General features: G+C 50.1%; 4 protein-coding genes across 4 annotated transcripts; 1 reads left to right on the top strand and 3 right to left on the bottom strand.

Annotated features, from left to right (window-relative positions):
* Nucleotides 1–77: 77 nt before the first annotated feature.
* acyA (adenylate cyclase acyA) lies at nt 78–6,629 on the bottom strand (the record flags this gene model as incomplete). The annotated part of the gene is made up of 3 exons (XM_057069465.1): nt 78–389; nt 446–6,359; nt 6,457–6,629. The coding sequence occupies 3 exons, from the start codon at nt 6,627–6,629 to the stop codon at nt 78–80; spliced, it is 6,399 nt and encodes a 2,132-aa protein (XP_056916076.1).
* A 1,204-nt stretch (nt 6,630–7,833) lies between these two features.
* Nucleotides 7,834–9,531, bottom strand: N7503_009920 (cytochrome P450; the record flags this gene model as incomplete). The annotated part of the gene is made up of 3 exons (XM_057069466.1): nt 7,834–8,852; nt 8,909–9,109; nt 9,168–9,531. 3 exons carry the CDS (start codon nt 9,529–9,531, stop codon nt 7,834–7,836), a joined length of 1,584 nt encoding a protein of 527 aa, XP_056916077.1.
* A 598-nt stretch (nt 9,532–10,129) lies between these two features.
* N7503_009921 (uncharacterized protein) lies at nt 10,130–10,755 on the bottom strand (the record flags this gene model as incomplete). Its single annotated transcript, XM_057069467.1, has 2 exons — nt 10,130–10,624; nt 10,696–10,755. The coding sequence occupies 2 exons, from the start codon at nt 10,753–10,755 to the stop codon at nt 10,130–10,132; spliced, it is 555 nt and encodes a 184-aa protein (XP_056916078.1).
* Nucleotides 10,756–11,392: 637 nt separating this feature from the next.
* Nucleotides 11,393–12,639, top strand: N7503_009922 (SDR family oxidoreductase; the record flags this gene model as incomplete). The annotated part of the gene is made up of 6 exons (XM_057069468.1): nt 11,393–11,447; nt 11,525–11,783; nt 11,840–12,000; nt 12,053–12,252; nt 12,313–12,463; nt 12,518–12,639. 6 exons carry the CDS (start codon nt 11,393–11,395, stop codon nt 12,637–12,639), a joined length of 948 nt encoding a protein of 315 aa, XP_056916079.1.
* Between the last annotated feature and the right edge of the window lie 88 nt (nt 12,640–12,727).

A 12,727-nucleotide genomic window follows, 5' to 3' on the forward strand; every position in this document is an offset into this window, starting at 1 on the left:
AAATTGAATGACCCAGTGAGCCAGGGGATTAAGAAGGGGAATTTATAATAGCGAGAAGCAAAGGCATCAATCAGGGATCAATGAGCGTTGCGTTGAATATCGAGGGAGCGAGGAGTGTCGGCTGCCCCCGCGAGATGGAGAAAGGAGGATGAGGAGGATGTGTTGCCACTATCAGCGGCATGCATGACAGGAGTACCACCAAATGGAGGTGACCCGACGGGAATGCCTGCACTCCCGGTGGCCATCTGCTCTTTGAGGGCGCGGTATTCGGCCATTTGGGTTTGCAATTGTTGCATCACTTCGCCGATGGGAACAGCGTGATCTTCGAGACGATCACCTGGTTTGAAAGGACGCATCAAGTTTCGCACAGAAAGAGTATTGATAGTTGCCTAGAACTTTGTAAGTACAATGTGAAGAGAGTTGGGGGGAAGAAACTAAAACTTACCTCAATTCTAGTGACCTGTTGGTCAACCAGACTGATCACCGTGGAATCGTTCAGTTCGCCACCGTGGTTCTTGACCATGTTGAACAGAGCAACATTAGGCTCTCTGAGTTGTGGATCGGCTGGATTCTCCAAAGCACCACAAATCCGTTCCAGTCGAAGGGTGACTTCCCAAAGACGCCAGATCAAATCAGTCTTGAGCTGCAGTTCCGAGTTAGGCGTGACCTGAGCCGGGCCACCGGCATCGTTGGCTTCCTCCAGAACGGCCAAGCGACCGGCGAGCGAATGTGGGTAGACAAGGTAGAGCGGTTCTGGATTCTCTAGACCCTTTAACTTCCTCTCGCCCTGGTCTTTGATCACGAATCCCTGGCTATTGAGTTGCTGTAGCTCGCGACGAATATTGTGACCTAGACTGTCAACTCGTGACTGGCTGTCGGTAGAACTAGTCGACGCAGAACGTTCGGCATCCGCGAAGACCTCTAAATTGCGCTGGATATCGCTCATGAAGTCGGACGAGACAAACGTCTGACCACCGTCAGCAACGGCAGAGACTCGAGACGCTCGATTCACCATGGGGCCAAAATAATCCATGCGATTTGTCACGGGATCCTTTTCACAGACTGGCTCGCCCCAATGTCCTCCCATGCGAACAGACAGACCACGGAAGATAATGTTGTTGTCCATGTCCATAACGACTTGACATTGTGGCTGCTCAAGAATCTCGGTAGGCCATTCGGCTTCAAGAAGCTGATTCTGACAGTTGAAGCACCACAGCATAGCAGCAGTGGTTGTTGCAAAGGCCACCATGAAAGCATCACCTTCTGTCTTGACTTCATAGCCACCGATGATACCGAGTTGCCGTCGGAGGATATCATTATGGATTTGAATAGCTGAGCGCATAGCATCCGGACATGATTCCCAGAGGCCGGTTGATTTCTTGATATCAGTGAAAATGATAGCCAGCTCACCAATGGGAGCATCGACATAATCGAATCGCGCAAGGCGAGAATCACTGGGAATATCACGAGGCTTCTTGCGGAGCTTGGATGTAGAAATGAGCTGATCTTCTGGGAAGGCAGAAGGACCCAAGGAAACGCTAGGCCGTGGCCACTTCTTTTGCTTTTTCTGCAGCTCACTCACGCCAAGAATCATCACCATTAGCTTGTTGGTAGCACCAAATGAGATCGCCAAATCTCGAAGTTTTTGAGCCGCAAACATAAGGTCTGGGTACGCCCCTCGAGTAATGTCGACGACAAGTTCGGGTGTCACATGGTCCCAAAGCTCTTTTGAAGCTATAATGATCATTTCGTCTTGTTCTGTCAAGGTGGTGTGCATTGTGGACGGAGCGGCAATGACGGCTGGCATCATCGGGAAATGACCAAAGCATCGAGATACAGTGAGGGTATCGTTAAGCTTGCCGTTGCGGGCCACAAAGCCCCCTGCGGCACGAATGCGGGCTCGTTCAGTCGGTTCGGCGGGATCGTGAACCTTGGTTAGATAGCGGAGCGAACCATCAGATCTGACAAGAACTGCCTGCGCATCACCGACATTTGCAGCATACAGGTCCATGTTGTTCAAGTACAACACGGTGGCAACTCCACCAGACTGAATGTCATCCTGATTGAGTTGTTTGGATGCATTAGATCCGCGATGGTATTGCCGAAGCTCGCGATCGTCAATCGATCTGTAGGCAGACCCTGCCATGTTCTTGTTCAGGGCTAGGAAAGCCCGTCTTAACGCATCAATAGGGCTTTCGCCCTGATCCCGGTGAAGCTTTTTTAGCTCCTGGGAGAAGGTAGGCGTGAAGTGTTCATGTAGATATTTTGCGACTCGAGAACCACCGCTCGAGTTGATTTGGCCATCGAACATGCCAACCAATGTCTCAACATTATCTGGTTTCAAACGTGGGACGATCATGTCGATGATGGACAAATGCTCAGTCCGGCCCAGCGTATCCGCCATTCCATAGGCCAAAGAGCCAGCCAGTGAGGCAGATGTTCTCACACGGCGGTCCTCCGTTTCCTCTGGAATGGTGGGGATGGTAAGAGTCACATCCATTAACCCCAATACTCGCAGGTGAGTTAAGGATGTGAAATCAGTGAGATCTGCGCCATTGCCCGAAGGTGGGCCCAATGATGAAATATTTGGTTTTATCTCAAGTCGCTTGTTACCTGAGAAGTTCAGGTACTTCAGGCCGCGATTCCAGTTCCAATTCCAATCGTAAGGCCAGTTGGAGACGTTGTACTTCAGACCGTTGCTCCCGACATCGAGAATTGACAGCTTGCTGACTTTGCACAGCTCTGCTGGCAGAACCTGGAAGCGGTTCGCATTTATATGGAGAACCTTGAGTTGGTTGATTTCTTCCAGATCATCAGATGGAAGGGAAGTCAACTCATTACCGGACAAGTAGAGCTCTGATATCAATGGCCATCGTCTAAGGACCCCCGGGGGCACCTCGGTCAGTTCGTTGTAGGAGAGGTTAACGATTCGCAACTCAGGAAGCCGAATTAGTTCACGGAACACATCATCTTCCAGGCGATTATCAGCCAAGTATAGGTTTCGAAGAGAACCTGCAAACGTGATCACTGTCCCTTGTTGGGAGAAGTATGAGTCCTTTCTAGAGTTCAAACTCCCTTCTGTATTGGCGGATCGAGATGCTGCCGAAACTTTTCTAGACTGACCAACGGATGGAACGATTGACGGATTTCGATAGGAGCCGCTTGGTGATGTTCCTGAAGTAGGAGGCCCACCAGAACTTTCACTTTCCCGGCGAGTATCCACTTCATTGAGTGGTCCCAATTCTTCATAGCTAGGATTGCCCATCACTCCAGGGGTTGATACAGGAGTTGGTGCTGGTTCGCCAGGCATTAATGGAACCGGTGCACCATGCTTTGGGAACGTTGCCAAGATATTGGTTGACACATTCAGTGTTTCCAGCTTGGAGCAATGCCAGATCTCCTCGGGTAGGGCCTTCAAATTACACTCTCTGGCATTGAGATCCCGAAGTTCGGTCAGGCATCCAATAGTGGGAGGTAAAGATGAGAGCGGGTTTTTGATGATGCTGAAATGTTCAAGGCGACGTAACTTGCCAATCTGTACCGAGACTGATGAAAGATGGTTCTTGTCCAAAATTAATTTGGAAACATTAGGCATGTTTTCATACATCCCGTCGCGAAGCTGAGAGAGTTTGGCGGATGCAAGGTTGAGTGAAGATAGGGTTGGCATGGGTGCGTCAATGTCGAACTGAGTCAAGGGACAGTGATCCAAGTGCAAGCTGCGCAGTCTCGGGAACGCTCCCTTGAACTTGGATACCAAGTTATGGCCAAAGAAGACCTGCTCCAGCCGTGGAAGCCGGGAAATACTATCGATATTTGAGACTGCATTGAAGCGCCCATCGATCTCCTTCAGGTTCACAAGCTTTTGGAAGGACTGGTCAAGGGGCCCACTCATGTTGTTATTCGTCATCCAAAGTCGCTCCAGCGTGGTCAGCCGACCAATATTCGGTAGCTCTTCAATCCCGTTAAAGCTGATGTCCAGGTCAACCAAACTTTTCAGCTCACAGAGACAATCCGGGAAGACCTTGAAGCTATTTGAGGACATGGTCAAGCTTCGAAGAGACTGGAACTTGGCAAAATAGCTGGGCAATTTCGTCAACTGATTGTTGGCCAATTTGATGCTCACAAGACCGGTGAGTCGGTCAAGACGTGCATGTTCCAACTGGTCCAAGTTGTTATTGGACACATCAAGATAAGTCAACCGACTCGCTAAACTAAAACTGGTCGGCAGGTATGTGGCCTCGTTTCCAATAAATTTGATCTCTCGCAAATTGATGCAGCTTTGAATGAAGTCCTTTGGAACATCTAGCGATAGATTCCGAGACAAATTTAGAGAGATGATTTCCGAAGATTTCTTGTAGAGGGTGATGGGGATGGTAACGAGGCTTCGACCTTGAAGATCCACATGGCTGAATTTCTGCATCTTGCTGAAGCCAGGATCGGCTTCCAGGCTGGTATATCCGCTCAATTTTGTAGGCAAGAAGATGAAACGACAGAGATAACTGTGGTCCTCGCGACCGATGTCCTCTATGCGGTCCTTCTCTGTGTATCCAACTTTTTCTAGGAGCTGCTTCTGCATAAGAATCGGGCGTTCCTTGTGGTCAAGTTGTCGGGACAGATCATTCGTCCGTAGTACGATCTCGTAATTGTTCAGATGATCAGACAAGAACGACTTTCGTCCAAGCATATAGAGAATTTCAGCGACTGTCGAATTCAGACCGGCGGAAAGCGTGGCAAATGTATGATCTATGCGGAAGACCCGAATGAAATAAGCGGGTCCGTCACGGTCACGAAGGCCTGTAGTGGGTTTCGGTGCGGTATCCTGTGCTTCCAATTCCATGTCATTCTGCTGCTTTTTGACCTGCCAACTGTCGGGCGCGTGCCAGCTATCGTCAACCATCTGCTCTTGCTGCAGCATGTCAGGAAGGTTGAGCTCTTCGCGCGGCGTGGTTGTGCCGTCCAGGCCACGATTGACGAGTCCTTGGTCGGTGCGAACAATACCATTGAGATCCGTGAGATCAGTATTGAGCTTGAAGACATGACTGTCGTCTTTTTGAGACGGACCATCTTTAGGGAGTTCTCCCAAATGAGTGAAGCCGCGCCGAGGAAACTTTCGCGCACCAATCCCAAGCCCCTTGCCAGATTCCTTCTTTCGTTCTTGCTCCGCTGGGTCCATATGACGAGGGGTAGATGTCCCTTCAAGACTTGGCTGTCTGAGGCGGTTTGGGGACTGATCGCGCTTGGTCTTATCATGGGGTTTGTGGGATCCTGGCTTAAGATGTCTTGCCACTCTGTCAAAGATGCCACGTTTGGTTGGTGGACCGCCTGGGGAATTTTGGCCGCCATCGCGGTAGATAGCGCTCTGCACACTTGGAGTTGGACTTGCAGACCGGCCACCAAGATTGGTGACTGAACTCATAGCAGTGGACGAGGTGAGGTAGCTATCATTGGAGGGCTTGAGCCCCAGGAAAAGGTCATCGCGCCCTCCAGAGGGGCGATGGTAACCAGCCAGGTCACCTGCAAGCGTAGGTCGCTCTTCCTTACTCCGAGAATGTCTGTGTCCGTTGACCCCGCGTCGACTAGAATCACGAGTTCCAGAGTTGGTTCCAGCACGAGATTCAAGTCTTTGGCCGTCAGGTCCGATAGGTACTTGGCGCACAGGGGCCTCCCCATAATGGGAGACATCCTTTATGTTCTGATATACCCAGGGAGTGATATCACTTGACGGTAAGGGTGTTTCAGCTCGGGGTCGCGAAGGTCGCTGTGATGGGTCTGATCCGTCGGAATTTGCTCGTTCACGGGCCTTTAATTGGTCGATAGGTCCTCCTCGTCTGCTTGGGGGATTTTGTTGGCCATCATCTGGCTCGTCGGAGGCCGTGTAGTCATCGGTGGCTACTTTGGATTTTTTCCTCCATTTATGGCTAATACTTGATTTAGATCCTTGGCTGCTTGTCATGCTCGCAGTGGATGGTCTCCTATGGTCCCGGTTGTAATCCATCTCAGCTGGTTCACTAGCGAATGTCCGTCCTGTTGTCGGGCGAAACGTTGCAGACGCTGGAGATGCCTCATGCTCAGAATAATCATTGAAAAAAGTCCCAGCAGCGTCTGAGCCGGCTGTCGTTGCCCACGGTGCAATCGGATCAAGTCCATCTCGACTAGAGCGAGCGGGGTTGGTAGGTGGGGGGTGTGGGCTGGAATTGAAGGGTCGTGTGAAATCATCACCAGCCCCAAGAACCGCAAGCGCTTTTCGATCCTTGCTGAAGCCAGATCCTTTACGTTCTTCGGTAGGCGAAATATCCGGTGAGCTCCATGACCAATGTGAAGACCCCCAGTCGATTCTCGGAGCTTGTGACGATCCGGATCTATCTATTATCAGTACATAGGCCAGATCATGGTTGCAAAAACTCCGCAGCTCCAAAACGAGTCACGAAGCTCATCATCGGAGGTTTCGATGCTTACCTTGCCATCAGGGTGCCGGGGAACGGCTCGGCATCACCACCAGTGGGTGATGACTTTGTCGGATTCCTGGGTGGGCCTTCGCTATCCCGTACTGTTTCTTGTGATATCCAGCTGGTATTCCCAGAGCTCTCAGAGCCCTGACGATCAGCTTGGTCATGCTCGCGGACGGGCATTGCTGATCTGGGGCCTGGTCGTATCCCTCCGCGGGGGTGCGATCAAGTCACAGCCAGCTGGGATTTTGAGGATCGCGAAAACTCAGCGTAGGTCACCATCAATCTTCACGAAGCTTATCGTTAGCAGTCGTGAAGTGCAGCTGTATTCTGTAGTCGTGTCGATACGCCGTTACCAGCGTGCGGAGCTTAGATCCGAGGGCGCGAGCGCAAATCGAAAAGACGATAACCCAGCGGTTGATCAATGGGTCCGATTATATATGTAGAGGTGATTTTGACGAGCAGGTCTCATCGATGTGCGGGGCGCTATGGATGCGGATCCAAGGAAAGGGCGCGCAGGACACGCCGCCAGCTGAGTGGGGAGGGGCGAGCACGGGCGTAAAAAGGTCAGGAGTGACGTTGTTTCCGGTGCGCCGCTAGAGCATGGTATGGGCAAAGGAAAAAAAGCGATCGCAGTGCAGGTCGAGCTAAGGTTGGGTCGCGGCGTGGTCCGGTGTGTGTGGTTGGGGAGGGTTTCAGATGATCTTCGTGTCCAGTCGTCAGGTTCCCGGGGGAGAATCGGCCGATCGGACTGCGGAGGAACTAGCACAAAGAACCCGAGGAAAGATCGTAAGTCGTAACAAAGGCGGTTTCAGCAAAATTTGAAGAAGCTCAAAGATGCCACCCGAGGATTTCCGGGGAGATGGCCTGGGAGGGGGATGATTTCAGGATCGAAGAAAGAGAGCGAAGGATGGAGGTGAGGCTCTCTTCAGAGTATGAGGATTTGATTGGTCCAGGATCTCGCACCAGGACTCATTGATGCAGGAGATCAACGAACATGTCCGATTTGCCATAGACCAAGTTACATGGGGTACAAGATAATGATGGATGGGGCGCGTTTGGAGTGTGACGGGCGCACGGTCGCGGGTTTGCACTCTTTGCACGGGCCTCCCGTCGATCGGACAAAGACAACCTTGACTTCTACCATCTACTTCGTAGCTATCAGGCCTATCAATTTCTGATTTATTTCGAACTGCAGATGGTCTAGGTTAGATATGATATGTTTGAGTTGATCTATCCAATATGCAGGCTCAAAGTTGCATCCTCCACAGCGGAATGAGAAAAGTGTCCCCATGACCTCGGGTATACAGGTATATTTTAAGATCTAGATCTGATGCAAGGGATGGCAATATAACACTTCATTTTCATTTCTTCAGGCGACAGATTTCTAAACTCGCCGAGACACGCGCACTTCAAAGTCTGTCGGCTTCACAAACCAAAAGTTCGAAGTAGCCATGGTTGCTCGCAACGGCGTCAAATCAAAGTCGCGCACTATACGGGGAATCAACTTAGACATCTCTAGAATAGAGATATGCTTTCCAAGACACGTTCTCGAGCCCAAACCAAACTGTTGGTCGTTTTTAGTCAATATGCCACCAGTAGAGACATCAAACTGGAAAGAGTAGCCTCCAGGACTGTTCAAACTTACCGGCATATACATCTGGTTCATCTCCTTCAGCTTCTCCGGTTCAGTCTCTGACTCCAGCCACCGTTCAGGTCGAAAAACCATTGGGTCAGGGAACACTTGCTCATCGTAATGCGCAACCCAGGAATTTACTCCAACTACCGTTCCCTCGGGGAAAAATTGACCTCTCAGCAGTGCCCCTCCGACAGGGACTACTCGCCACATGGGTAGGCCGGTAGCTGGATGCAAACGGAGAGCTTCCTTCATGACTGCCTGGAGGTAGGGCATCTCCTGTGTTTCATTGAAGGTTATGTTGACACTACAGCGGCCCTGCTGGGTGAACTCATGAATCTCGTCACGTAGTTTGCGCAGTGCCTCTGGGCTGTTCAGGAGATACCACATTATACCGGACAGACTGACAGCTGTGGTATCGGATCCAGCCGCTACATTTGACTGGCCCATGATAAATAGATGGTAGTCTGTTACCTTCTCTGGATTTTCGTCGCGAGCCTTCATCATCTTAGTCAAAAAGTCTTGAGTCTTAGGGGTTTCTGTTGTCGGTTTATCCACGTTGTTGCGCTCTTGCTCCAAGAGGCTAATTTTCTCTCGAACAAACTTGGCTATATAGGCTCTGCCAGCCGCTCCAGAGCTTTTGAATTTGCTCAGAGTCTCAAAGAGACGTTGATGCCATTCGGGGTAGATGCCGACTAGGGTACTGTAGACCAACATCTGGTGTACTGCCTCGATGGCGCCGTCGATATCATTGCCGTGGTCCAAGAATCCTGGAAGACTCAATATGACATATCATATGGGGCAAACTTGGGTCAAAAAGACTTACCAAATCTCTGACCGAAACTGATGTCCCCAATCACGTCGAACGCATAGCACTGGAACCAGTGCCCGAGATCGAAGACCTGATTACGATCCGCAAATTCGTTGAATCGTTGGGAAAATATATCGATGCATCGGTCCACAAAGGGCTCGTAATTGACTACTGAGCTCATAGAATACAATCCGGTGAATCTCTTGCGGTTTTCAGCTATGCCCTCATTAGCTGGTTGCCTTGGACGTATCACAAGTGAAATGCCTCAACAAACAATGTCTCTTAATATCGCGATCCGAGAATATAGTCCACTGCTGAGGATGTCTCCATCCGTCATACCACGCAGACTTAGGAAACTTGGAGCCAGGTCCATAGACTATCTTGATGTCGGATATATCGCTGATGCTATAATGATCTGGGGAGATACGGACGATCGGGCCATACTTTTGATGGAGTTCGATGTTGTCGCGTTCAAATCGTCCTTTCCGACATCGGTCGAAATACCATAGAGAGGTGAAACGAGTCCAGAATGGGCCGGGGATACCCTTTAACGGGGAGAAGATAGCTCTGCTGAGCTTGAGAAGGACTTGAAGCCCGAGGTAGAGAAACGGAAGAACCAGCAGCAGATGAGCGTGCATGATCAAGATACTGGCAGACTGAATGATGGTGCTTGTACAGTCTCGGTGGTTCCAGAGACCTTCTTATAGTCTTACCCCGTAAAGCGTTGCTATAGTTCGGGGAGGTGATCCACCCCCACCCCCACCACCACCTTTCCACATCATGTGGCGGTGTGTCATCCACTCAGAAGCGACAATTTCCGACTCTCTTAGATCAGCACTCGGATAGGCGGATGCTGATGTGTAACTCATGAGATTACGTAGTCCTAGGATTACAGTAAATAAAGTACTAACACTGGTCTTTCAAGGTAGGGCAGCAGGACTTTTGAAACATATCTACGTTGGATTCATTTCAATGTACAAGCAAACCATAGTAAATCAACAGGCATTAGATCAACATAGTTAGTTTAGATAGCGCAATTCAGCAGTCGACCATGTGCCAAATCTGACGATGGCCCATGTGAGTAAAAGGCCCCGAGAGAAAGTAGTGCGGTCATCATCCAGTGTTTCGCCATAGCGCCAAAATTAACAAGTAGAATAATCAACCCAGTTATGAAAACGTAGGCCATATATCAACCTAGGTATTCACGGCCGGGGATTCCATAAATAGTCACTTCCATCACTTCTTATCTCCCCACAGACCAACAATGCCCATTGACAGCGCAAGTCCAGCCAGCCAGGTCCGCACACGTTGCAACCGGCGCTCCCGGTCCATTTCACGCTGCACGCTCTCGCCATTGACGTCTTCCTCGGCGTCAACCATCACTAAGTCATCTTCCTTGGAAACGGGCGTGAGCCCAAGGCTCAGACCGGTAGTGTCTTGGATGGTGGCAAGGGTCCAATTCTTGAGCCCCATGTGTCGGTTGAAGAACAAATCAAGACCATACGAGCTGACCGTCGAGACCACGCACATCCAGATGAGGTATGGGTGTTGGCGGCGGGGTGGAGAGATAGAGTAGGCGAAGAGAATGCATGTATTGGTCAAGCTGGACAGGCGCAGCGCATGCTTGCGGCTTAGGCGCTTCACTTCATTGAGGCAGCGAGAGGCAGCGGTGGAGGAGGGGAGGAGCTTAAGAGCTGGGATGGTGATTGAGGCATTGGAGTAAGACATGCCCTGATGGAGTTGGTTAGTTAAACTGCGACCGAGACCGAGACCGTTGCGCGCGAAACAAAGGATGAGCTTACCGTCAGCAGACCGAGAGACACGGTCCCAACAAATTTGGTGACAGTTATAGGGCAGGCCATGGCGCTATTTAGGCAGATTGCACAGTTTATCCAACTAAATGGGTGGGTAAAGGTGGTTTGGGTGATGATACGCGATCCTATAGTCGAGAAGGAAAAGCGAATTGGGCGGAAGTGACGCCAGACCCGGGCTGGAGCCAATCAGCGCCCGCTAGTTCTTCATCGTGTATTTGTCTTCTCTACATTTTAATTATATTAGAGATAATGATATAATGAATGATGTCGAGGAGTATTTCCTAGCCATCACAACAGTTTCTTTTCTTATCTTTGAGGACGCTGAGTGAAAAATCAACAGGTTCGATCCCTGCGTCATCAGGTACCCTACCACGCAGTACAACAGTGGACAGCACATTAGAATGCTATGCAAACAATAATTCACCTGACCAGGAATTCGTTTGGAAGCTTCACATACTTCTAAAGAGGTAGTCAACATAAAAATTCCCCGCATTTAAACATATTTAGTGCTGAAAATCATGCCCGTGGATTATGTCCTTAGCATAACTATGCGCGGTGTCAATCCCCGAATGGGCCGAGGCCGAACCGCGGCTTGTGGGGAAAAGGCGACGGTGTTACACACTCCCTTATATATCAGTCTTCCCTGCTATCATCATCATTCTCAACCAAATTTGAATATTTCACAATGCCGCTCCAGAAGACCGATTACATGAGTGACATCTGGAAGGATGGCATCTTTGGTAAATCCATCTCCTATTTCTCAAGTTTGACCGGAACCCCAGGACCCGCTTGACTAACCTACAACCTTGGAACACAGCAAACAAAGTGGTCTTCTGTACCGGTGGCGCGGGCACCATTTGTAGCGCTCAGGTGCGGGCACTTGTACACCTAGGTGCTAATGCGTGCATCATCGGTCGCAATGTCGAGAAAACCGAGCGCGCCGCTAAGGAGATGGCGACTCTCCGCCCCGGTGCCAAAGTAATTGGTATCGGCGCAGTAGATGTTCGCAAGTTCGACAGCTTGAAAGATGCTGCGTCTCGCTGCGTAAAGGAGCTCGGTAGTATTGACTTTGTCATGTAAGATCCCCCATGCTTCGATGCCTTCAGGACTCGTCTGCTAAATATCTGAAAAGTGCCGGTGCTGCAGGTAACTTTTTGGCCTCTATTGAGCAACTTTCGGTCAATGCTTTCAAATCCGTTATGGATATTGATGTCTTGGGCTCTTATAATACGCTCAAGGCTACTTTACCTTATCTCATCGAGTCGGGTAAGAAGCACAGGGTCGACTCTGAACGTAAGTCAAGCATGAGAAATATTGGATGGTCATATCTAACTTTCATCAATAGTTAACCCATGCCCACTTGGTACCGGTGGAAGAATCATCTTCGTCAGCGCTACCCTCCACTACCGTGGCATGCCCTTCCAGGCTCATGTGTCTGTCGCCAAGGCGGGCATTGACTCTCTATCAAATTCTGTTGCTATCGAGTATGGCCCTCGCGGCATGACATCTAACATTATTGCCCCCGGCCCCATTGAGTCGACAGATGTCAGTTGACTACGTCTACACCGTACCCATTGAGAATATTTTATCTGACGATTCTAATAGGGCTTGGAGCGTCTACTTCCATCGGATGCCAAAGCAGCATACATAAAGAGTCAGCCTCTGGGTCGCGTCGGCCATGTGCGGGACATCGCGGACGCAACCGTCTATCTCTTCTCTGACGCTGGAAACTATGTCAGCGGTCAGACACTAGTCGGTATGTTACCAATATCATATGACTCCAACAAGATTGAAAACTGACGTGAGATAGTGGATGGTGCAAACTGGCGTGTTTCTGGTGGCACTACCTCTCAAGGTAACCTCCAGTACCCCGACTTCCTTTTGTCTGGTGAGGAGGTCGCCAATGTCACAGGTAAGAAGTCGAAGCTTTGAGTCAGTGACTTTGGGCAGCATGCGAGAGTTACAATAGAGTGCCTTTGTTTCAGCTGGTCCTTGTATAAATTGCAATATCCTTAGTCTA

This window comes from Penicillium pulvis (assembly GCF_028828015.1).
Source record: "Penicillium pulvis strain IBT 33274 chromosome Unknown scaffold_8_segment0_segment0, whole genome shotgun sequence".
Lineage (NCBI taxonomy): Eukaryota > Fungi > Ascomycota > Eurotiomycetes > Eurotiales > Aspergillaceae > Penicillium > Penicillium pulvis.